Source organism: Hippoglossus hippoglossus, chromosome 9, assembly GCF_009819705.1.
Source record: "Hippoglossus hippoglossus isolate fHipHip1 chromosome 9, fHipHip1.pri, whole genome shotgun sequence".
NCBI classification, from domain to species: Eukaryota; Metazoa; Chordata; class Actinopteri; order Pleuronectiformes; family Pleuronectidae; genus Hippoglossus; species Hippoglossus hippoglossus.
In genome coordinates, this window is record NC_047159.1 from 17,361,318 (window position 1) to 17,385,572 (window position 24,255).

At 41.0% G+C, this 24,255-nt stretch overlaps 3 protein-coding genes across 5 annotated transcripts in view; 1 reads left to right on the plus strand and 2 right to left on the minus strand.

Moving 5' to 3' along the window:
* Positions 1 to 10,261, plus strand: part of poc5 (POC5 centriolar protein homolog (Chlamydomonas)) — a 12,089-nt gene extending 1,828 nt beyond the window's left edge. The window contains exons 2-13 of the mRNA XM_034594706.1: positions 1,730 to 1,813; positions 2,211 to 2,364; positions 3,063 to 3,170; positions 3,336 to 3,535; positions 4,759 to 4,935; positions 5,187 to 5,291; positions 5,967 to 6,146; positions 6,607 to 6,790; positions 8,278 to 8,414; positions 8,692 to 8,793; positions 8,937 to 9,107; positions 9,198 to 10,261. Of these exons, the coding sequence (XP_034450597.1) occupies positions 1,730 to 1,813; positions 2,211 to 2,364; positions 3,063 to 3,170; positions 3,336 to 3,535; positions 4,759 to 4,935; positions 5,187 to 5,291; positions 5,967 to 6,146; positions 6,607 to 6,790; positions 8,278 to 8,414; positions 8,692 to 8,793; positions 8,937 to 9,107; positions 9,198 to 9,332 (1,737 nt within the window). The 3' untranslated portion in view covers positions 9,333 to 10,261. The remainder of the gene's footprint in view (positions 1 to 1,729; positions 1,814 to 2,210; positions 2,365 to 3,062; positions 3,171 to 3,335; positions 3,536 to 4,758; positions 4,936 to 5,186; positions 5,292 to 5,966; positions 6,147 to 6,606; positions 6,791 to 8,277; positions 8,415 to 8,691; positions 8,794 to 8,936; positions 9,108 to 9,197) is intronic.
* ankdd1b (ankyrin repeat and death domain containing 1B) lies at positions 9,798 to 15,068 on the minus strand. Of its 2 annotated transcripts, XM_034594708.1 has the most exons (15): positions 14,602 to 15,067; positions 13,798 to 13,898; positions 13,574 to 13,672; positions 13,368 to 13,466; positions 12,741 to 12,845; positions 12,533 to 12,634; positions 12,284 to 12,382; positions 11,873 to 11,971; positions 11,688 to 11,786; positions 11,397 to 11,495; positions 11,195 to 11,293; positions 10,893 to 10,988; positions 10,352 to 10,553; positions 10,021 to 10,152; positions 9,798 to 9,917 (listed from the first exon to the last, which is right to left on the minus strand). In XM_034594708.1, the coding sequence occupies exons 1-15, from the start codon at positions 14,774 to 14,776 to the stop codon at positions 9,862 to 9,864; spliced, it is 1,662 nt and encodes a 553-aa protein (XP_034450599.1). In that variant the 5' UTR covers positions 14,777 to 15,067; the 3' UTR covers positions 9,798 to 9,861. The 2 variants fall into 2 exon arrangements, with proteins under 2 accessions (XP_034450599.1, XP_034450598.1); XM_034594707.1 differs by having other exon boundaries at positions 9,798 to 10,152; positions 14,602 to 15,068.
* Positions 15,069 to 15,868: 800 nt separating this feature from the next.
* On the minus strand, positions 15,869 to 23,153 carry polk (polymerase (DNA directed) kappa). Of its 2 annotated transcripts, XR_004614861.1 has the most exons (15): positions 22,768 to 23,153; positions 22,405 to 22,524; positions 22,101 to 22,253; positions 21,536 to 21,667; positions 21,208 to 21,358; positions 20,859 to 21,083; positions 19,885 to 20,009; positions 19,518 to 19,684; positions 19,391 to 19,423; positions 19,186 to 19,282; positions 18,303 to 18,474; positions 17,159 to 18,148; positions 16,269 to 16,317; positions 15,966 to 16,137; positions 15,878 to 15,924 (listed from the first exon to the last, which is right to left on the minus strand). XR_004614861.1 is itself a non-coding variant. In XM_034594670.1 (14 exons), exons 1-14 carry the CDS (start codon positions 22,894 to 22,896, stop codon positions 16,056 to 16,058), a joined length of 2,625 nt encoding a protein of 874 aa, XP_034450561.1. In that variant the 5' UTR covers positions 22,897 to 23,153; the 3' UTR covers positions 15,869 to 16,055. The 2 variants fall into 2 exon arrangements, 1 of the variants encoding a protein (XP_034450561.1); XM_034594670.1 differs by having other exon boundaries at positions 15,869 to 16,137.
* Between the last annotated feature and the right edge of the window lie 1,102 nt (positions 23,154 to 24,255).

The following is a 24,255-nucleotide window of genomic DNA, read 5'->3' on the forward strand; positions in this document are numbered from 1 at the left end:
ACAACTAAAACACGAGATAAGATGGACTCTCTAGTCCCGTTAACAAAAATTGCTCTTGAATACATAAAAACATTTGACACAGGAGATATGTTACCAGCTCAGTAAACTGCTTCTCCAATTGAATTGTTAAAATACAAAACATTCATATTGTACAATTACAAAATTATTGGGACAATTACTAACTGAACTTTTTACCTTCACAACCTTGGGATAAGAACAGTTTAATAATCACATCAAATAGGAGCACTAAAATTGATTAAACAAAAGATATGCTCAAACATAAAGTTAAACTGGGACTTCAATATCTGAATTCATTACAAAGTATTATATATAATTAGTCACAAAAAGGGTAACAGTCCTGTAAATCATTTAGAATGTCTTAATTATCTATGGAGTTAAAGCAACAGAAACACAATTATTAGAATTATAAGAATTCACTGTCTGATTACTAGAAATCACACTTCTAACAGAAATCATGGAAAACAGTAGGGATTTGTCTCAGGTAGAAACAAACATTGATGGCCTCACCCACGGGGGTGAAGTCCTGCTATCTCCATCGTCATTTACATTATCTGCGTGTTTCTCTTTGCTCATATGGAACCCAGAGGTCTTAGTCAAGTCGTTGCTCTTCTGCGTCGGTCAAGTCTTTGTTCTTCTGCGTCGGTCAAGTCTTTGTTCTGCTTCGGTCTAGTCTCAATATGTTTGGGTGAGAGGGATTTGATCACATGACCCAGAAAAGTAACTTTTGTCGAACAAATTGCCATTTAGATTTTTCCCGTGAAACATAAGAGTGCGTACTTGTGAGTAATGGCATGGAATGATAACTCCTGCTTTTTCGTAATGATTCAAAAACTGGAGTAATGCCTTTTAATGGCTTCAGTTTTCAATGGATATTGCTGTTGGCAGATTTAGGTGTTATAACTACAGTTTCAGCAGTTTTTATTAAGCCAACGTCATGTTTGCCTTGAGCCCACAGTGTCTTAGGGATTTCCTGTAGAGCGGAGATGTTCGCAACATCTATTGAGATAAAAAATGATTAGTCGACGACATTAAAGGTACCAGATGAACAGTTCTCTGCGCGTGCACTGTAACACAAAAACAACTTTTTATATGCATGCAGTTGGGGGGAATATAGTACGGATGCATTCTTAGTATTTTTCCAATCAGTGACATTTAAACATTTTTTTTTAGCAAAGAGTCTTTCCATTTTTGTTTTTCACCTTTAGCGAGTGAGATGTGTGCGCTGGAGTCTGAGACTTGAAACATTTCAGACTGTTTTTCTGATAAGCTAATTAAACCCACACACTGATCAGTGTCCCAGCATAAATGTGTTATCAAAGGTTTATCATTTTGCATTCATCTCTAAACCATTGTTTTTCATATGTGATATCAGAAACCATATGAACATGTGATGTAGTACAATGCAGAAAAGTAATTTTTCATTTCTAAGCACGTGATTGCTTCTAATATCAATGTGTGTGCGGAAATAGTATGCATAAGCAGAGATAATATATGGTGTGGTATGATGGTAAAATGTTCCATTACACACGTGTATGTTCTTTATACAGTAACTTATGTTGAAATTAGTTAGTAAGTTTTGTCTGTCTGCTGTTTACCCTTAATGAACATGATCATTTGTTACTAACATAGAGAGTTAGATACTGGGACCTGACGTTAGCTCACGCTGTTGTTGGTGTTTCATTGACCTGTCATGTATGTGTATGTGTAGATGTCATCAGACGAAGAGGAACCAACCAGCCCTGTTCTGCCCAATGACTCAGATCATGGCAGCTCTGTGTCCTCTGAGCTTCAGGTGATAAAATAAACAAACCACACTTTTACAGTTTCTGTGCTTTTATACACATTGAAGTCAACTAAGGCCAGTAATACCAGTTTCAAAAGTTGTGACACATTACTGTTTCAATAGGGACAGTAACTTTAACTTTCATTGTAGTTTTCACTTACCAGTAAGTTTGGTTTTGATGCACACTCTTATACACTCTTTGTATGTCAAAATTGAGGATGATGAATGAAATGTCATCATAACCAATTGGCTTGATTGCTACATAAAATACTATGAAACAAAAAAACGTTTATATGAAACTATGAAAATAAAAGCAAGCTTCTAAAAAAAAAAAACAGCCTCTGTAATAGTTATCACAAAACACTTGAGCACACTGGTCTTTTTCTTTCTGTTTCTGCATCAACAGGATGAGTATGAGGAGCTCCTCCGCTATGCTGTGGTCGCTCCTAAGTTTGAGACGCTCACCACTGCTCACCTGCAGCGGCTGAGCGCCTCGCATCTGTCTGCAGGGAGTCGGAAGTCCCAGAGAAAAGACGACACAAAATCACAGCGCCCAGCAGGTATCGTAGGTTCCTCTTGTGTGCGGGTCACACTCGTACACACATTTCACTAAGCCCCTCTGACAGAAACACAACTTGAGCCCCCATCAGATGATCATCCATCAAGTAGGACTTGGCATCACAACATGAAAAAAAAAAAGTATTTATCAGCCCCGTTTTCTTTTTTCAGCTTGTGAACCAGTCTAGTCAAGATGTACATGATATCAGTCCGTCAGATTGTCCCCCCCCCCCCCCCCCCCCCCCCCCCCCAATCTCTGTTCCCTACGATGCCTGCATTTTAAACAGCCCAGCACTCTCCCCCGCTAGCTCTCGCCCCAGCTGCAGCTCTTATTGGAGGTTTAGTGCTTTAACTGTCATGGAGTAATGCACAGGGATGGAGAAAGCAGACGGGCTGATTGGTAATGATCTCCTGGCGCTCTGCCCGTACTGCTCTTTAGAGTGCAGGCTCTCTCTCTCTTCTCCCTGCAGTATTTAATTAAGATATTGACATAAATGCATTCCTGGATGAGGGCCGTGCTCATCTTAATCAGCATTCTTTCCATTACCTCTTTTTTTCTGAAGCGGTCCTTTGTTTTCCAATCTTTTACTTTTACCTAATGCTACTCACTTATCCCATGTCAAAGTGTCCTTTTTGTCTTTTCACCTTTGCGACTTTCTTGCTGACTTCCCTCCCTCGGCTCTCTTTTGTCTGCCCTCAGGTACTTCCGCTGAAGCTAAAGACGGGAGGCACTCTAGCAGGAGTGTGAGATCATCACAGCCCTCACCCTTGATTGTTGAGCCCCCCACACACTCCAGAGAACCTCATGGTAAACATTAACCAAAACTACAAAGAAACAAAATCGTTATATGTGATATCACCATATATCAATTTCTTTTAAATATAAAATAAGCTCAGAATTATCAAGACCATCTAGTTGCTTAATTTCTAGTGACACTCTGTATGTCTGTCTGTTTTTCTCTTTACCTCTCAGCTGAGGAGGTGGGGGGTCACTCGTCTAGCAGGGTGTCACTGCTCTCAGACGCTGCCTCTGACAGGTTGCAGGCGGCGACTAAGAGGTCCAGGCCAAACAGCCCGGACCCCCTCGCATCGGCTGTGACGGAGATGTTCGTCTCGGAGGAGAACATCAGCAAGATGGAGAACATTCTGGACACGTGGAGTAACAATCTGAAGGTTGATCTGCTCTCTCGTCAATTTACTGGCTCTTACTGGCTGTCTGCTTAAGAGTGGACCATAAATAATATTGTAGGGCTATATTTAGGTGCTCTGACGTAGCTGAGTAATAACTTCTTGAACGTGGTGTGCATAAAATAGCAGGGATGGGTTTTGAGATGCAGCAGTTGGCAGCGAAATAAGGCAGAGCTGACATGTTTGTTCCTGATGAATAGAAGCCACGACATCAAATTGTTAATTTACTTTGAAAACTGGTATTTTAATCATAATTAAGAGTTTTGCATAAGTCGTCAAATCTATGGTGCAGTTTTGACAGATTAATGAAGCCTAAATAGAGCAATCTTAAAATCAAATAATTAAATGATGCTTTATCTGACACATATATTTAGTGTTTCAGACGACAAAACATAAAGTAGCGAATGATGGAAAAAGTTAGATGTTGTAAAAAAACATTTCACTCTAAATTTATCTCACTGACACTGCAAATTTCAGATAATAAATCCGCAATTATAATTACTTCCCATAGAATAAAACTAACTGCAAGAAATACTGTGGAACAGGTACATTGACAGTGGCAGTGAGGAAGAGGTCAAAGCTTATAAAGGGAATGTACATGTGTTTGAGTCTCTCTAAATTGAATGACAGCTCTACTTTTCATGGAAGCAGTGACCTTTTAATTGTGTTTCCCAGTGGAGTGACTTCTGGAGGATGTGGGCGTCCTTCCTGCCCTTTTCTCCTGATCTTGTACAGCTCATTCATGAAGGGCAGATGACAACCAATGATCTGCCAAGCAGAGCTAATAAAAGAGTAGAGCCGGCCTTGGGAAAAGTCAATAGAGAACAATGGACTGTAGTAGAGGGTGTTGAGAATTTTTTGTTTATGAACCATGTTTTCATTTGTGGGTGTTGGGTACGTTTTAGTCTGTAAAAACCTTTTTGGATCTTGTGGAGTTTGCACATAGAAGCCTGAAAATGTACCTGCACCTCAGAACTCAGAATCCAATTCTATGCCAAGGTATTGTTAAAAAATGAATCCAATGAAACAAGACTTAGGATGAAACCTGCTCTGTTCATGCAGTTTGTGCTTCCTGTCAGTGACAAACCCTCCTGCTCATCTGTTTGTCTTATTATGAAACAACTTAACATGTGTGTATTTTTGTCCATGATTGCTAAAGCGGTGAAATGACCACACCATGTCTGTCCCACTGTCCATTCCCCAATTAGTCAAACGTGCTGAGCGAGCTGCGGAGGTGGAAGCATGTGTTTGTGGAGCAACACAAGCTGGAGGTGAGGAAGGAGAAGGAGCGGTGTGCTGCTCAGACAGCTGGCCTGAAGGCAGAGCTGAACAGCCTCAAGGAGCTGCTCCACACCTATGAGACATCAAACCAGAGAAAAGATGAGGTGACTGCACGTGGATTCACTTCCTCTAGTTCATAATGTGGTTTGTTGGATTAATAACCAAACTGAGGTTTAATTTACAGTCGTTTTCATTGGTGTGAAGTTTTAGTGTAGGGCTGGGTGTGCTTAATACATGTCTTAGCCTCATACATTTATCCTTTGCTAACTTGCACTTTTGGTTAAATGTACATTTAACAAAAAAATGAGGAACCACGTCTGATTTTTGTACTGACTTGTTGTGTGTCCTCCCTCAGGTGATTGTGAACCTGAGCCAGGTGTTGGACAGACAAAAAGAAAAGATGGAAAAGATGAGGGCCTTCACACAGTGGAGACTTCGACACACCGAGGCCAAAGAAGAGGTACATAGATGACGTGGTGATTCCTACAGATTTTTAAATTGATATTTACAGTGGGGGTGGGGGTGGTTGTGGGCTTTTGTGTTGATTTCATTGCCTTTTAAATGCAAGGAGCATATTTACAGAATCCTTTAAATAGCTGACATGTTTGCTCACTCTCAGTCTTTGTTGTTCTTTTAAGTTTCAAACTCTCACATCTTGAACAACACACACTTGTCTTTGTTCTTTTCATAGTTTACTCATTACCATAGTCTTTGTCTCTAATTTGTATTAATTAACTATTTCTTTCTGTTTCTTTTTATATTTATTTATGTATATTTTTTGCGTAAAGGAATGCAATAGTATTCTTAAAATGTCGAGATTACTGTCAGTACAGTGTTATTGTTTATGACACAAATATCTTCTCTTACAAAATTGACATACCTGAAACGTTGTGAGTGCACTGATTAACTACCGTGTTTAAAATATGGTAGTGAAAGTATTTTTTCCTCCTGCATTTACAAAATGTCTGTTTCTTTCTTTAAAATGGAAAACTAAGTGGATGACTCATATTTTTGTCTAAGCTGCGATAAAGCTACCAACGCAAGAAAATGCACTGCACCTGCACAGAGAATGAATTATGGGTGTAATTATTCTCTGGTGAATATTTGTCATGGTCTCGTGGTTTCTTCCTGCCAGGCTCATGCTGCTCAGGTAGCACAGCAGCACTACAATCAGCAGCTGAAGAAGAAGGTGTGGTTCGGCTGGCACGCTCTGATCCAGAAACACTGGAAGGTCAAGGTGGAGCAGGCTTGTCGCGCGAGGGCTGAAGACGTCTGCGCTCAACTGTCTACCGAGTATGAGGCCAAGCTGGCTGAGGTAAACAAGGACCTGTGTATGGAACAGCAGGTGTTTGGTGATGCTGCATTGCTGAATTCATACTTGACTCAACCTCACAGATGTGTTTTACTGCATGAATCACAGCATCTGTGGCCAGTCAGTGAATCAGAGAGTAGAATCAGAGCTGAGTCACCTGAAGTGAAAACCATTATAGCTAGTGGGTTTGCTTTGCCTCTTGCATAGATTTATATTTAGTGGTTAATTCAGTAACATGTTATAAATACATACAGTTAAAACTTTTCAGTAAATAACAGCAACACTAAAGTTAATTAAATGGTTGCAGTGCAATCACCATAAAGAAAGTAGAAGTAAAGGTTCATTGAAGTGTTATTGATGGTGTTAAAGGTGAATATCAGGTGTGGGATACAAAGGCTCAAAATGAAAGTGCCATATAAACAGATACATGAGTGGTTGTGTTCTCTGCTTCCTGTCTCCGCAGCACTGCGATGCGATAGAAAAGGCTCAGGCCGAGATTCAGAGACTACGACTGGAGCGGGAGCGCTATGAGGAATCCATGAAGAAAGCCTTCATGAGGGGCGTGTGTGCTCTCAACATGGAGGCTCTCAGCATGTTCCACACTACAGAGGGACCGCCCGAGCAACCTCCAGCTCACGATCAGCACGGTCTGTAACAGACCTTTACACAAACCTATTTTTAGTGAATATCCATCTGTCCTCACCAGAAGAGCCACAACTACACAAAAAGAGCTTAAAAACATATTGTTACCCTCGTCTCAGTGCTGTATTGATTTAACGCAGCTGTCATGACGGAAACGAACAGACAAAAAGCACACACACTGTTTCTCCATTAAAGCTCAGCCTTTGTCCTATTGACAGTTTTGTCGATTGATGAATTAGAGGAGTGCACATGGATCTTTTTCCTTTTCTTGGTGTCATTTACTAACTTACTTAATGGTGTGATGAGTCAGACTGAGAGGTAATTTTTACAGGTTATAACCTGGATGTGGTACTGAACGGTACTGGATAAGTTCTTAAGTTCTATGTAACATTTTTGTAACATCATTATTTTGTATAATGTCAATGCTGTGAATACGATGACACTTCTTTTTGTGGGAGTATCGGAACAAATATGAGGTGCAACACTGTTATGGTTCACAGAGCATTTAAGTGGCAGTAATAAAGTGTTTATCAGCCTAGTACTTGACCTTAACGCTCACTCTGCACCATTCTCGCCACTATGTCCAACTGAAAGCAACCAGGATAGATTTATGGTTTCATGGTGGTTTTGCACTCATTAGCTTTTTCCACCAAAAGTCAGGATTCCTCAGATCAGGTAAAAATTCTACTCCGGTGTTCAAACAAAAAAATGTTGGGCTGCGCAAGAAATTCTGTGCAGAGTTCTTGACTTTTTAGAATTCATGGCACACAGATCCCTGGGCCACTCTTTTTATGGCACATGTCTGCTGAAGTTGAATCTCACTGTCCCACTATCTTGTACAAATGAACTCGGGCGTGCGTTTCTGTTCATCCATTTGCTTTCAGCTGTAATGAGTCTTGCAACCTGAGATGTATTTGACTATGTTACTGTCAAACAGGGCTGTTGATTCAATATTCATTTCTATTGCTTTGAACAAGTCTTAATTCATGTTTATGATCTCTCATTACTTGCACATCTTTGCCAACCAGACAAACTCAAAATGAATTGGCATGATGTGACATTAAGTCTATTTCTTTAAGTACAGATAGTTGAGAGGTGTTATGGATTAATGATGGTCACCCACCTTTTTAATTTGCCAAAGCAGGAGTGTGTAGTTGGCACTTTGCTCAGTTATACATTCAGTTATTAACATATCTTCAAATAACCAAAGAAATTGAAGATTTGTATATTCCAACTCATACTCACACTCGCATGTCAGTTTTTAATCATCATATAATGACAGCTATTCTAAAAGGAAATATCACATTTGTTGTTTTTTATTTGCAAGATGCGAGTCATCAAGATTTCATATTGAGTTGATTAGGAAAGATTCAGAGCATTCGTCCAGCGTCATTCAGCTTCATTCACAGTGGTTTTCTGTAACTATAACAAACTTGTATCAAGGATATATTGTGTCAGAGTGTGAGTTTCTATACCTTTCTTTTTTGTACAGATCCTCTGCCTCCTCAGGATGAGCCTGGCTCTGCTACACTGGCTCAACTTCAAGAGTATCCCATCTCTTCCACGCGGTTCAGCCCAGTTCACTTTGACCGCCCGGACCCTCCCTCCCATTGTGACACAGACGATATGGTGAGACCCTGACATACCTTTTCATTTACACACCATAGCTCCTCTATGCCATAGTTCAATTTCTTCTCAAATCGTACCTTCGTATACCACCATCAATTCTGGTTATACACTCAACTTACAAAGATGTAGATACCACTAAAACAGAAATTCTTATGTTGTGTTTTATTGTTGGCTTCTTTCTTTAGTAAATCTGTTTTTATTTACTGTACTATGATGATCTGTTACTCGCACAAAATCTCACTCCACTTCCTGTTTTCACTGATGATCTCCTCTTCAGTTGGGTTCTGGTGTCCCTGTGGCCAGAGCAGAAGTTCCCCATCCCACTACAGTGGTGCACAGCTTCCTACCACTTGGGGGCGCTGCAAGTTCCCACAAACAGGTTAGCATTAGATTGTAGTCAGGCAACTGTCCACGATGCGTAACTGCTACGTAATTATGTGTTATTATATCATCAAAAAACTGCCATCACTAGGTTGACCAGCAACACAGATTACATTTTGATGTGACTGTTGATTGTTTCAGGTCGGCGGTCGTGTTGTGACAGCCAGTCAACAAAAGCCCACAAAAACCGTAACTGCTCGAGTCACAGCGCGACCTGACATGAGTAAGACTGCACGCAGCAACCTGCAGGTGTCGGGTGTGGCTCCGCCCATGAGCTCTGTGATAGTTGAACGTCATCATCCTGTGACGCAGGTATGAAACAGTCTGCACTACTGCGAATAACTGTCTACGTTGTTTTATAATACGTTTACCTTTTCTTTTGTTTCTCTTTCATTTTCTCAGCTCACAATCGGTCAGGCCACGGCTGCAAAGTTTCCTCGCTCCACCCAACATGGCCACAGCTCCACCGGAGGCCGAGGCCCCTCCAGACCACAAACCAGCACGTGCCATGTACACTCCATCAAAGTAGTTGACTGACCACACACGCATACATGTCAGAAAGTGATGCTCACCTTGTTTAGAGCTAAGATTAAATGCACCCAATGCAACTACGTTAGAAATAGTTCACCTGGCATTGGCCTCAGGTCTATTTTATTTTTGAAGAGTTGAATTTGCTTTTTGTCTCTACATTTGAAGTGAACATTTGTTTTTCAGATTCATGAATGTGAAATGCACAATTATCGGAGGACAAGTGGACACAGGTGTTAAGAACTGCACATGTGGATGTTTTTAGTGATGAATAATGAACAGGTGCAGAGTTAAGAATTACAACATTTATTTCAGTGAATGTTTTTACTATAAATTATACACAGGTTGTCATGTGTAAAACCACATCATTTTAAATATTTGTGCGGATGATGATACTGATGATTTCTACTGAGACCACAGGTTGTGTACTGAACCAAAGCCATTTGTCCATTATTTGATGCACAATCCTTTTTTTATAAATAAATTATTTCAGCAGTAGATGAAATTGATGTAAACATGGAGTAAATGTTGTTCATCCTCATGATATGCTGCAGCTCTTATGGCTGACACTTTCTGCTTCCATCCGAATCTTATCTGTAAAACAAATCAACATTTCTGTTATGAATCTCCCACGGTAACAGAGCTAAATGTTCATATATTCTTAAGAATATTTGTTTTAAATAAAAGTTGAATGTACCTGCAGCTTTCCTGCTCCCTGTGAAGATGAGGCCCTGGTAGAGTTCTTTTGCTGGGTTCCTCTGAGTCAACTGCTCGCCGTGGAGCCAGATCAGCAGCATCCTGTTCCCATGCTCATAGTAGCTGTGCTGACCTGAGGACAAACGCACAACACTGCACAGTCAAGAAAAAAAATCACCCTCTGAAATCAACATGCATTGGAAGATAAAATAGAAAAATAAAATAGTCTGTTTGAAAAAAAAGTCAGGCATCTGAATCTCTTAACACAGTATTTCAGTGAGTTGCCAGAAGCACAGTGAAAAATCCTGAATGGTCATTGTGAGTGGTGACACCTGTCCACTGCTCCTCGATGGCCCACACTTGCTCCTTAGTGAAGTTCCAGTGTTCTGCCAGTTTCTTCCAGTCTCCCGGCTTCAGCATCTCGTAGGCCAGGCGCCAGGCCATGGAACGGAGCTGCCTGGTGTCATTGCGGTGGTCGAGTTTAAACGTTAGCGGATACTCGTCATGAACGCTCTCATTAAGCCCAGGGTTGGCCTGAAAGGGCAATTAAATCATGTCAGCAGATTGATAAAGGCCACCAGCCTCAGAGAGCGCAAGGGGCCCGGGAAAGTGATTATTGGAAAGACAGTCATGCACGTGATTAGCAAAATGAATGCCACACGTCAACATTTTGAAAATCAAGAGGGGGGAAAGGAATCGGGAATATCGTTAATTACATTTTTGGCTGACAAATTAGATGTTAGAAGAGATTCAGCTAATTCAGAAATGTGACGTTAATAGATGAAACATTTGTAATGATCAGAATGATAGATTTTTACAGCTTCAAGAATGGATTATAGCACATATGAGAATAGTAATTTCGTTATCTCTCACCAACTTCCAGTTGTAGTATCTCTCTGCTTTGATGATCATGTCCACAATAATCACCTCATTTGCTCTGGCTGCCACACCCAGAGCTGTTTTACCCTGCTACTCCACATACAGCAAAATACACAAACAATGAATGAGATTTCTTATATTTTCAATGTAGCAAGCTGATGTTATGCCTCAAACTAGTCATGTAGTGTTTTTTTTCCACCCTTGGATCGTCTGATTGTGAGGATTTGATCAAGATAAAAACAATGTGCATAAAAAGGGCACATATTTACACAGCAAATTTTAGTTTGAATTCTTACCCTGTCCTGGATTTTCAGGTCCAGCCCAGCTTTAAGAAGCATGTCCACAACTTCTATCCTGGCCAGCTCTGCAGCAAGATGCATAACAGTCTGGGACCTCTAAGAGTACAGACACATAACAGCACAACATTACCCATGCACTTAAATGTTTGTTTACGTTGGCTGACACCTTATTTGAAGTGTGTTAGTGCAGTGATCAAACCTTATTGGTGACATTAACGTTGCAGCCAGCTTTCAGGAGAGAATGGATGACAGGGATGTGACTGTGGATCACTGCCAGGTGGAGAGGAACCTCCAGGTGCTGAGAGCAAAAAGATCCTGTTACATGAGTCCAGAAGGAAATGCGTCAATAATAAATATTGATTATAATAAAACTACAATGATAGGCATCCAGACAGTGTGTCAGCAACAACACAACTGATGTGTGTGTGTGTGTTTTCAGAAAACTTCACTGAAAGAGCTTACTACTGCCACCTAGGTTGTGTTTGCTCACCTGATTCTGAAAGTCAGTTTGGGCTTCGTATTCTAACAGGACTTGGACAAGAGAACTGTCGCCTCTCTCTGAGACTGGATGGAGAGCGCTGCAGTTGACCTGCAGGAGAAGGGAGCAGTATCATTAAAAGCAGCAGGACACTAGAGATGGATTAGAGCATCAGTAAATGACTTTACTGTACCTACCGTTGTGGCGATGTTGGGGTCACAGCCAGCCTCCAGCAGGGCCAGCACACATTCTTCATGAGCGTTGTCTGCAGCCTGGTACAGAGCTGTCTCACCATCCTGTGTCACAGAGGATCCATCAGTCAAAAGTACCAGTGGTGCTGGATGACCCTTTTTACAACCATTTAAAAAACGGTAATGACTAATGATTGTCAGCTGAATCTGTCCAGCAGAACAACCAGCATCACCAGCCAGAGCTGGAGTTTAATCCACAACACTGTTTACTTTATTCTAGGATAATAACCAGCACATGTTTGATACATCTTAATTAATCCCAAAGTGGAGCCACCGCGCAGCACTGGATCAGCCCCTGAGCACACACTCGTCACAAAGCAAACCGGGATAGAGAGCATGTTAACACTGATTGTCTACCATGTTGACTTCATCCCGGGTATCAAAGCTCAGCAGCAGCAGATGTGTGGCGTCCAAGTGGCCGTTCCTGGCAGCTAAGTGCAGGGGCGTGTCGCCTCTCTGACAGAAGGGAGGGAGGGAAACAGCTCGTATCAAAGAGTGTTTGACTTTCAGCTCTCCAGCAGGTGTGTCGCAGAAACATGCACTCAGGCACAACTATGTTTAAACACACACACACACACACACACACACACACACACACACACACACCTTGTTGGGCTTCATGGAGGCCATTTCATATGGATTCATCAGCATCTGTAACATGTCAACACATCCGTGCTCTGCCGCCAACGCAAACGCCTGGTGCCCTGTCTGAAATAGTCAGGTTACAATTGAAGCATTTAGTGGGTGTTCTTTGGTCGTCCTTTAAGTGACTCTTATGTTGCTTTATAAAAAAAAATGAGGCTTATGTTGATACCAGGTCATCTTTGTCCAGTTCTTTCATCTGTAGATCATTTACAATATATTCAACTATTTCAGTGTGGTTGTTGATGGCGGCACAGTGCAAAATGTTCAGTCCTTCCTGAGGCAGAAGAAAAACAGAATTATATTATTCAATTTTAATCAAACACTGCAAGTGTCGAACGAAGATTAACTTGAATTGAACCAGGAAACAAAAAGATATTTTGATAATAATAATAAACTTTTTTACAGCACCTTTCCAAACAATTTGTGTTTAACAAGAATAAGTGAAGTCCAATAATTAAAAACCAGACAAGGCAGTTGACTAAAAGGACATTGGTTACATATCAGATGAAGCAGTAAAAAATGAACTAAACAAATAAAAGCAGTATAGTTAAACACAAATCAAACATTCCTGAGAGCTCAGTGACCAGGAAGGCACATACATGCTCAATAATCCTGAATTGCATTTCAGGGTTGGGCCGTATAAGTGAGTAATAAAATGTCAAAGTTAATTTGAAAGCTAAAGGTACAGGGGTGATATGCTCATGCCTTTTGCTCATCAGAAAAGTACTTGTGTGTCTGCCTTGAGGTTTGTAACCAGATCCCATATAAGGAGAAAAACTCTTTGTGCTTCTTTTACCTCGTTGTCGACCTTCTGCTCGGCTCCGGCCTGCACTAATAATTTCAAGATCTCCAAACTGCCAAACCAGGCAGCTAAATGAATGGGTGCCACGCCGTGCTGTCAGACAGAGAACACAAAGTGGAGAGTTGTGCTTACGTAACAATGTGGCGTGATGCTATCGTCGGGCTCAACTCTTCACACGCAGCCATTTCAGTTCCTCTCACCTTGTCCTTCTGATCCACCTTGACCCTGCGCTGCAGAAGAAGCTGGACGGCCTCCTTGTTCTTGCCAGCCACTGCGTAGTGAAGGGCAGTCCGGTTGTGCTGGGGCAAACAACTCAGTAAAGTGAATCATTTGTTAAACCAGTTTAAACCCTTGAAATGTTAAGTGGTATTATACAGTGTGGAGCAATGAGGTGCAGAGGGGAGTTTGTTTTTATTAGACCCACCACATTCTTTGCGTTGGCATTCAGACCTCTCCCAAGGTTCTTCATGGTCTGCACATCATTCCTCTTTGCTGCTTTCATAAACTCCCTCTCTGCATCAAGCACTGCACAACACAACAGATTATAAATATGTATATTCTATACAATTTATAGGTTATTTTATGGGTTTTTTCCCCCCTTTATTTTTTAAATGTTTTGGTTGAACACAGAGTCTGATAAGATAATGTGTGGTCATATTATAGCAATTTATAAATGTATAGATAATTTATCCGATATAAAATAGGGGACAGATATTACTGGACATTAAATATACTTCTTATAATGACACTCTCTGATTACAACCAATGGAGGTGTAAAAGTGAGTTGGGCACATACTTTAATAATGGTAGAAATGTAACTGAGACATGGGAACACTTGAGGCTTGATGTCAATATAAAATGTACACGTTAATTAATGTCTATACATCCTTATTGTCCAAAGTTTTATTTGATCTCACTATAAGTTGATGGCGGATCGTCCTCTATTGTGTAAATGATGTGTAGTGTATGTGTTGTGTGGTATGGTGTGTGCTGTCTTGTTGTCTGTTTACTAATGTTACATAAGTGTGAATGCAAATCCTCCAACCTTGCTGTCTACTATTGTGGTGATTTTTGGTTATACTTATTCCAAGTTGCAGTTCATTTGAAGGGCTGTGCCCCGATGTAACTTTTATATTGATTGACTATATTGTCAGAACCTCAACAGGTAAATGCTGTAAGTTAAATGACAGAGTGAGTGAGAAAATGTTCCTCGCTCTTTTGTACTCACACATCTCTTTGTTGTCAAAGCTCTTGTCCATGTCTTTGTCCGAGTTTTTGTTTAGTATGAAGTCAGAGAAGGCCCTCACATTCTCCTCTCTCATCCACTTCCTGGGGTCCAGGTTCTCCTTGGTCGGGCAATGCTTCTTGATAGCCGCCCTCAAAGCCAAAGCTTTCCCCTCCATTTGGAAATTTTTTTTAATTTCCTCTGTGTGTACCCAGGGTGGACTTAGTCTAATGCGACAAACCGTCTGTAAATCCTTGGACAGCAAAACACCCGAGGAGAAAAGAAACACAAAACAAAGGTGAGAGCGTGTTGAGCTCAGGTTTGTCTCGTAACCATCTTCAAATAGTCAACAGCAAACCTTGAAATGCGAGTGTACTCCAGCTTCTTTCTAAACACTGGAGGGCTGATCCCTGCTTGCTTCACCAGCTCCCACCCTTCAGAGGCTGGCTGCTGATAGTAAACGAGTGTATTTAACATGACTCGTCCCCTGTGCTCCGTGACTAGTGATTGGGAAAATGATAATATTACTAGTTTTAGACAACCCAGTGCAATGTTTACCAAAGATCAACACAAGGCTCTAAAAGTAGTTGAACTTGTTTGTCCAAGGATGTTTGACTAGTTACACTCACTCTTTTTTAGCAGTCTCACATTCACACAACCTGTTGCTGTTGGCAACTGGGAAGCTTCACCTGCAGCAGGTATTTATCTGAGAGACCAGCAGCCCTGCAGTCAAACATGTTCTTAAAACAAACTTAATCAGCAAATAACTTCACTGGGTTCACGCTTTGTGGTCAAAAGTAACATAAACGGCAAAGAGAGGGCGATTCATTGTCAAATAATAAAAACATTTATTGTTGTCATTTATTGCCACATTGATTTACATGATAGAAGGATTCTCTTATCTATATTATTAAATATATAATATTATCATTGGAACATGTAATAAATACAACTGAATAAATACAACTGGAAATATCCGAGTAAAATAACTCAAAAAACATTTGGAAATAGAGTTTAATAAATATCCTAATTTTCAAGCGTACAGTCAAATAAAAAACACGAGGCTCATTTACAGGAACATATGTAATTGACATGAAACTGGCATCGAGAGACAACAAGGTCATCAAAAATCTATATTAATTTGCCAGACTCAAAACAAAAGATTGTGTTTGTCATATTTCATTTTGTGTATACGAAAAAATAAGGCTTATTAGTGCAAATGCGTATTTCCTTATTTCAGAGATTTTAAATAATTGTCCACCTCCTGCTGGGATTGGCTCCAACTCCCCCCCTTGACCCTCAAAGGAGAAGTGGTACAGATGATGGAGGGATGGATGGATGTGGGACATCCACTTTGAGTTGGAGAGTCCACAGCACGACTGAAACCTGTGCAGTGAAACCAAGGGAACGTGGAGAAAACTTTCCCTGGTTCTCCAGATAAGGCTGTGCGCATTACATCACCTGAAGAACCTGTCGATGGTGTTGACAGGACCGGAGCCTTTAGCCCTCTTTGATGGAGAAGAGGAAGGACAGTCCTGTCTAAATGACACAACATTTTGATTAAAACATGTTGACACAACTGTAAACTCATACATCTTTTCATAAGGGACATGCTAACTGTCATATGCTGCTATTTTGTGCCGCAGCAACGTGTGATGAAGCGGTCTCACCTTTTGTTTTTGCCTCTACTTGCTTGCCTTGGCAGGAGGGAGCCTCTCTCTGTGAACAGGAACAGATGGATAGAAACCTTTTTTTTATCTGTTGTCTGACAAAAAAATGACATCCACTGAGGAAGTACACAATTACAGAACCTCCTCAGGGAAATAAAGAGAGCAATCTCTGAGGCAGGATTGTTTAAGAGGAAACCATGGGTGCAGGTCATTGTAGGAAATGAATAGGTGAGAAAGTGATTTGGCCATTTCCGAGACCGGGGGAATAGGGAGCCCCCCACCCCCGGATTGAAACGAGATGTGTTTTCTCCGCAGGAATCGATACAAACTCCTCACAAATACTCTGTGTCAGTAAATAACAAGGTCAGAGGTCACAGACTTTCTCTCAAACAGACATCACACAGCCACAGCTTATAGACGTTACTAACAGGATCTGTCATCAGCACAGATTTATGCATTTTTGTCCGACTGATGTGGATTGTTTGGGGGCTGATGCTGATGCCAATATTAAGAAGTAAAAATCTTCAAATACTAATATATCGGCTTATGTCCAGGGAGAGGGATCCCTCACATGTGGCTCTCTTAGATTATGAAAAACTGTTTTTTTTTTACGTGAAATATAAAGATAAAAGCACATTTTATCTGCATTGTTTATTCAGTAAAATCAGTAAATATAAGCACAGTCATTGATATGTCTGGGCTCATATCGGCCCGTTTTTATCGGCCAATCGATAAATCAGTCAGGCTCTAATAAATATTGACAGTGTAGATCCATAAGGTTAAATACCAACAAACCTCAAAGATACAAATTGCAGCATAACTGATTAACCACAATAAAAGTGCTGCATGATATGAGTGAGGAAGTGTTTGATATACACACACACACTCACCTGTGGCCTTGCCATTTGTTACTGAAGGTGGATTTATGGGCGATGACGTGCGTCCCCCCAGCTCATTCAGGACCTCCTGGTTCAGACAGAGGTCGACGTGGCGGTTGAAGACGGTGAGGTCGTCTGTGTCCTGGGTCAGCTGACACACCGGGCACATGAGGACACTGCACAACTGAGGCTGTTGCGAGGTCGCAGTTTTATTGTCAATGTTCGACAAGACAGTTTGAATAGGATCATCTGTTTTCAAGTTGTGTTGGTGTTGAAGATCGACTGTGTTCACCTCCACCTCTCTGACCTCACACTCCTCCCTCCATTTTCCCTTTACCTCACGTTCTTTTTGGTAACTCTCCAAGTCCGAATCTGACTCTGAGTCCGGATCTGTGCTTTGGTTGGGCTTTCTTGAGGATCCACTCAGACACTGGTCTATGTGTCTGTTGAAGGCATTTAAATCTGTCGTCTCCACCTGCCTGAAACACACTGGACAAGTGAAGCTCTTTGACACTGAGGCACCACAGCCTGATGTGGATGCTTTGGCCTCCAAGTCATTTTCTAGGAGATCAGAGTCGCTATTCGTGCAGGCATCAGTTGAAGGCTCTACAATATTTTCCCCATCAGACTCTACGGAGGTAATTACAGGCGGATTCTCCCTGTGTCCTTCCACCTCTGTGCTTGAACTTGCCACCTGCAGTTGTAATCTTTTAGCATGGGCCCTTTGGAAGAAAGACAGTTGGGCTTCCTCACCAGTCTGGCCTCCTTCTAACCCCCTTTTCTTGCTCTGCCAGGGCACTTCCTCCTGTTTCTGCGTCGGGGGACAACAGACGACGGTGCAGGTTTGGACGGAGCCACTGGAGAGATGCTCCCTCTCGGGTTTTTGCTGCTTCACTTTGACGCAGCCATCGGAGTCTGTCTTGCCTGGTTGAAGAAAGCTAATGATGCTCCTCTGCTGCGGCTTTTTGTCATCAGAGGTGACAAATGCAGAAATGCGAACACCTACGAGCACAAAAACAAATGATCCGGAGAAAACTCCTGAATGAACGCCGACCGTGTTATCACCTCCACAAGCGGGCGTGTCACAGAACATTTAGATTTATTTCAAGACAGTTATATTAATTGATATGTCAGTTTAATTGCAAAATCTTATTACCCATGAGCCGTAGTCTGAGTGGCTGGGGTATTTCATTTTCTATTTCTGTTTTCAGTAGGTCCTTAGCAACAGCAAAGATGTCATCCGCCGTGGCGACAGCGTACGGCAGCGTCAGCGCCCTGCTCTTCACCTCAAAGTTAACGTTCTTCAGCTTCAGCGTCACCGTTTTACCCTAAAATGAAGAAAATACACAGTTATTATAATTTCAGTTTTCTTCCCAACACCAAAATCCCTTCTTTAAAGCAGCTTTGACATAACCAATGGGACATAAATAGAAGAGATATAAACCTGTACAATCTTTCGTATCAGCGATTGATTTGTCAGAATGCATCTTTGTAACACGCCACAAGGCGCTTTCATAGTAATGTGATCATGTCCCAGGGAGACATTTCCGAGGCTGATAGAAGCCCCTGCTGTTTCCTTAATGGCCCTCCATTTCCTCCCTGCTATCACGGCCACATCGGGACCCAGGCAGGGGGGTTATGGCCACGCTGGGGCCATCCCGTCCGTTCTTTATCGATTCGGAAAAGGAATGAACAGGTTGAGGTAATTGTACGAGATTTGGTTTGGAAACAGGGCAAGTCTAGGGTGGCCTGGAATGGGATTTGTTTTTTTTAACCGTAAACTCTGATTTTGTAGCGTTCAAATTCTCAGTCTGTTATTTCTTTTGAGACAGTTCTTCTAGAACTCTGAGGCAACACCCAGCTGAGCTCAGTCTGCTGCAGCTATAAAATAAAACCACATGCATGGCTGATGTAACCAGGTCAGTGTCTTAGATAGAATGCTGTATTGTGTGAGCCAAAACATGTTCTCACTCTCCCTGCTGGTACAGAAAATGTGCACAGTGTTACTGCATAAAGAAACCGGCTCTGACATTCATTACCTTCAGGTCCTCTTTCTTCATGTCTTCTGCTAAATCTTCACAAAGCTTCCTGCACAAAGAAAACTGCTCCTCAGCTGTATTGAGTTCTCTGAATGTCCTGTAGGAATACAATGTCACAATAAAGGAAATATGAGTTCAGAGGCCAGATGCCAAAAGAATAAATAAAATCCTGTCAGGGTCAATTTATGCCTTTTTAAAAACCAACCTCTCTGTGCTCATGCTTTTTCTTTCTTCGTGCCTGAAAGCAAAGACCATGTGAGTTATCTCTATTTCTGAAATTTTCTTTGGTTTTAATCGGTTGTGTTGAGTTTGATCAAATAAACAGACATTACCTTTGTATATATGTGGAGCCTAGACCCATGGAAACCTGCAAGAGATGGTGCCAGGCCGTCTCAGAGAACAACAATGACAGCAGCGCCATCTGCTGTCTGAGTTGAGAACAGCTACTGACGCTGAGAGCATTCAGCATCTTCTCACTCACCTTCCCGACCCCAGAAACCTGAAGGAAAACACAAAAACATTTCTACTATTTTTTAATATTCACACAGAATTTCTTTCAACCACCTTTTCCCCATCAGCAGCACATCATTAATCACAAAAAACTCATGATTACATTCTAACAGCTTTCCATCATTATTCATCGGCAACACCACAAGGCTCTGTTTATGTTTTAGTTTGAGCAATCAATGTGCACTGTACTTTGCGAATTGGAAGATTCTGGATGAAGTCCATGACCGCCGCTCTGGTGGATGGGAGTCTGTACTGGCCGTTGGGCTTGTTCATGTCACTGCACACCTTGGCAAGCATCATGTTTGGAGCGATGCCTGGGGAGAATGAGTAATGTAACTGAGAGGTGTATTTGCAGATGAACAGCTGGTAAAACATGTGCATAATGTTGATCATAATTCTAAACATCAAGACAGACTTTGCACATTTTATTATTATCGTTGAGCAGTTTTGTTATTGTAAAGAATGAGTTACACTGAATTTCCGCAGGGACATAAAAAGTCAAAAATTCAGCAATATGAATTTTAGGCCACAAACATGTTAAAATATTAGGTTTCTCAGTGATAGAGATATTAGCACGCTGTAATAAAACTACAAAAAAGACCAATGTGGAACTGATAAATAATAGTCTATTAATGTCAGAATTGATTCCAGTGCACTCAGCGTGACTGTGGTAATTTAAAGACTATCGATACCAACTGTATCTGCTTGTAGTTTGCAATGGTACTGTGGTGTATTGAGGTTTGTTCTCGACCTGGCTACTTCACTGTATCTTCAATTATGGCGAAGTGTAAAGATTAATTCTGGGACTTTGATATCAAATTTGTTGTATTTGACATTGGTCCTAAATTGTGTTCAAAATGGTGATAAAAAGGTCTTAAAGTCTAAATTGAACTTGTTGAAACCTGCAGAATCCCTGGTTACACTGAAAAAAGTAAAGTTTCTGGTTGGAAGGAGGAAAACCTGAATTGAATTTATGTTTTAATTCCACTCTAGAACTCAAAGAGAAAAGCAAAATGATCAAAAATAACATGGCACTGTTGAGTAAGGGGAGGTGATGCATACAAACGTGATATTGACTAATTAATCTGGAACGTAATTATGAATAAAGAGAAACAATAAAGGATGCAGCTTTACCAATCACACCTGATTAGTTGCCCCCTCACCTGCACTGGCAGTCAGCATCGTCTTCTGCTCAATGCGGAAGCGCATCTCTCTCACAGCTTCCTCCAGAGACGTCCCAAACACCTCAAAAGCACCTCCACCACCAGCAGCAGCAGCTTCAGAGCCCGGCAAGCAGGGAGAGGAGCTGGGGCTATCCTCAAACAGCACTGGAGACAGGTCTATCACCTCTGGAGTTGTCTCTCGGTGAAACTCAATCTGATCTTCACCTTTTTACAGAAGAGAAATTGTTTCATACAATAATCAGATGAAATGCAAAACGTGTTCTGTCATATTGTCTAAAAAATAAAAACTGATCACACCATATAATAATTCCGTATAATTAAGTCCTGCCTGTGGTGGTGTTGGTGGTGCGGAAGCGATGTGTACGAGAGGAGTCCGGCCAGTTCTGCCTCTGGTCCAGATGGTCTGTGAAATCCAGATAAGCTTCATCCAGGCTCATTGGCTGGAAGTGAGGGTCATAGTCGGCAAAAATCTCCCGGATCTAACAGAGGGAAACACATTCATGAGCACCTGTTAGTTTAAGCAAGAAGCCACAAAAGGGCTGCATAGAGCTGGTTGTGAGTTTGTATGTGTGTATCTGTGTGTGTGTGTGTGTGTGTGTGTGTGTGTGTGTGTGTGTGTGTGTGTGTGTGTGTGTGTGTTGTGGCATTTCTCTTACCTCCTCACTCACAGCTCTGTATTTATCAAAGTTGGTTGGAACAATGACTAAGTTAGGGCAGAGTTTTTTTGCAATGAAGCCGGGCATAGCAGCTCGGACCCCGTACTTCCTGGCATGGTAGTTAGATGTTGACTGAAAAAGAAAGGGTGAGATCTAAATAAAGCACTTTTACATAGGGAAGGCAAACTGGCACAAAACTCTTGTTTGAATGTTAAATTTGGTTAGAAATTGAAATCAATATTTTAGAATTTTGCAGTTATATATTGTGAACTTAATTCAACATATTAAGAATTTAGTAATATATAGTATAGTATAGTATAATGACTTATTCCTACAGAGTAATGATATGACTTGTGGTTTGAAGATTTATGATGATGGATGTTTGTTATGAATTGCATTTCAGAAAATCGCAGTTTTTCTTTTACAATTACCATTTCTCCCCTGACCTGCTTGTGTTGCAAAATGTGTTCTGGACATGTACAATACCTGGTGCACCTATACAGACAGCCAAAAATGAAATTAGTGTCATAATACAGTTTATTTCCCAGGCAATATATCAACCTACCAGCATGCTCATGGATCCTACACCCATGGGTTTGTCCTTCAGCTCAGGACAGTCTCTCATCTCCACAGCAGCGTAGAAAGCATCCATGTCCACATGCACAATCGCACGGCTTAGATCACGACCACTCTCCAGCGCTGAGGCCATCCTGTCCACCTGCACCGAGAGATTTGATCACAAACACTTGTAGCGTGATGTTTGAAATGAAGCTGTTACACCTGATCACATTTGTCTGCCTGTGTGTTTTAAAGAACAATAAAAGAAACCAAAGCCACTGTCACCAGTTACAGGCCATAACTTGTCTTACTTGAGCTTGAGCTGTCTTTAGCTGCTGATCTGTGATCTGTGCCTTTTGAAGCATCATTTTCTCAATGCGCTGGTTCACCTGCTGCTCTCTCTTCCGCTCATTCTCATAAAACCTTGATCCCTGCAGCAAGGACGACAAGGACAACACAGAATTACAGGAATTACAGATCCTGCAGCACAGACACAGTGAAAAGCTGCAGTGTTCCAGGACTGTGTCATCACACTGGGGATATGGGACTTTCACACAAGGCTGGACACAATCTGTTAAGAATGATGCTGGTAACACAAGTGAGTCTGTGTTGATCACTGGGAGTATGTGTGTTTGAACAAACTGAGCAAGTGACTTTGACTTGTTTGAGTTTACCTTGGACGACTCCATGATGATCTTGTTGATCTTGTCCCTGTCCAGACCCTCCATACCAGCCTTGTTGTCGTTGAGGGCCATTCTGGAGAGGAAGCCCTCTGCTTTGGAGGATTCGACCCCATTCTCCATCCTGAAGAAATGTCTTCAAATGAGGAAATAGTCGGTATTTTGCCGGTATGGTCCAATGTACATCGATCTTAACTCTCGTCTAAAGTTAGCAGATAAAGCTGTAAGACAACGTAGCAGTGTTTCCCATTATATGTGCGCCCTATCCAGCTCGATCCAATAACCATCGGTAAATCAAAATCAACAATATTTATATATCAATATCTATCAGCTGTGGATCTCCTGAGTCTGACTAACGATCATGTCCCTACAAGTTTTGAAACGGACTGCACTTCCGCATAAACTCGTCATCAACGGAAGAGGCGGGGTTTATTTGAATGACTCTCTCTCTCTCTCTCTCTATATATATATATAGTATATAAGTAGTATGTATTTATAATATATATATGAATAATTTAATGTTAAAGATTTCTTTGTACTGAACGTGCGTTTGATATGACACCGTGCCATCTAGAGAGGTTTTACAAAATCAAATCAATTTCTTTCAAATGAAGCAAGTAATATAACCCAACATGAACATGGTCCACTGAAATCAAGTTTCTCCAGATTATTTTATTTTATTTTATTTTATTAAACAGATTCTATTTACAAACTCGAGCAGCTTGTATATAACAGCACTGTTTAGGCCAGAGGACGAGCTACAGAAAACACAACAACATTTGGTCTCCAGATCCTTTCAGTCACATGTAGTTCCAGAGACCAATGTAAATATGAAAATAAAAAAGATTTACTACTTCTAATACTAATTGATAGTCGTCCGTCTGAATTTAGAAATATCTAGTTGCTCTTCAGCGGCCTCCTGTGGTTACAGGGAGTCGTGGGATCTCTGTCTTAAATAAGTAAATTATTTTTAATAAATTATTTAGGGAGTTCTTTTAATCCTGGAAATTATTATTTATTTCATTTTAGCTAAAACACTCTAGTTTCAGGCTTTATGAGTTGATATTAGTGATAATTTCTTGTGGTGATATAAATGTGTTTAAAGTGCACAGATCCCTCTGAACAGCTGGTTACTGGGGGGATATTTAGGAAATTCTCAACAAATAAAACTGTAGCAATGATCAGTTCACTCAAAGCCACACTTGGATTTATTGTGTTATATTATTATTATTATTATTTTGTGTTTAAACTACAAAACGCACTTGGCAAATTCAGCAGTTGTCATAGTCGAAGTCAAGTTAAACAAAATAAAAATCTTTCCGGTGTTTTCCTTTCAAAATAGAATCGTTTTGCATGGTATTTCAGACACAAATCATCTTTACTGTATAAACATGCAAATTTAAGGAGCAGTTTTTTTCATTAGAAATGAAAGTACCTACCATAGACTCCATGGTACCTCCCTGAGCTGTTTTCCTGTTGCTC

Bases quoted from the DNA above. Each gene is read 5' to 3' on its own strand.
- polk (XM_034594670.1), bottom strand. From the start codon at position 22,896: ATGGAGAATGGGGTCGAATCCTCCAAAGCAGAGGGCTTCCTCTCCAGA. The intron at 21,668-22,100 runs GTAGGTTGATAT...TTTCTTTTTCAG, and splicing joins TAGGATCCATGAGCATGCTG to TCAACATCTAACTACCATGC. The intron at 16,318-17,158 runs GTGAGTGTGTGT...TCCTGTTCACAG, and splicing joins AACAAATGGCAAGGCCACAG to AGAGAGGCTCCCTCCTGCCA.
- ankdd1b (XM_034594707.1), bottom strand. From the start codon at position 14,776: ATGGAGGGGAAAGCTTTGGCTTTGAGGGCGGCTATCAAGAAGCATTGC. The intron at 11,496-11,687 runs GTGAGCAAACAC...TTTTGCTCTCAG, and splicing joins AAACTGACTTTCAGAATCAG to CACCTGGAGGTTCCTCTCCA. The intron at 11,294-11,396 runs GTTTGATCACTG...CTGTACTCTTAG, and splicing joins ACGTTAATGTCACCAATAAG to AGGTCCCAGACTGTTATGCA.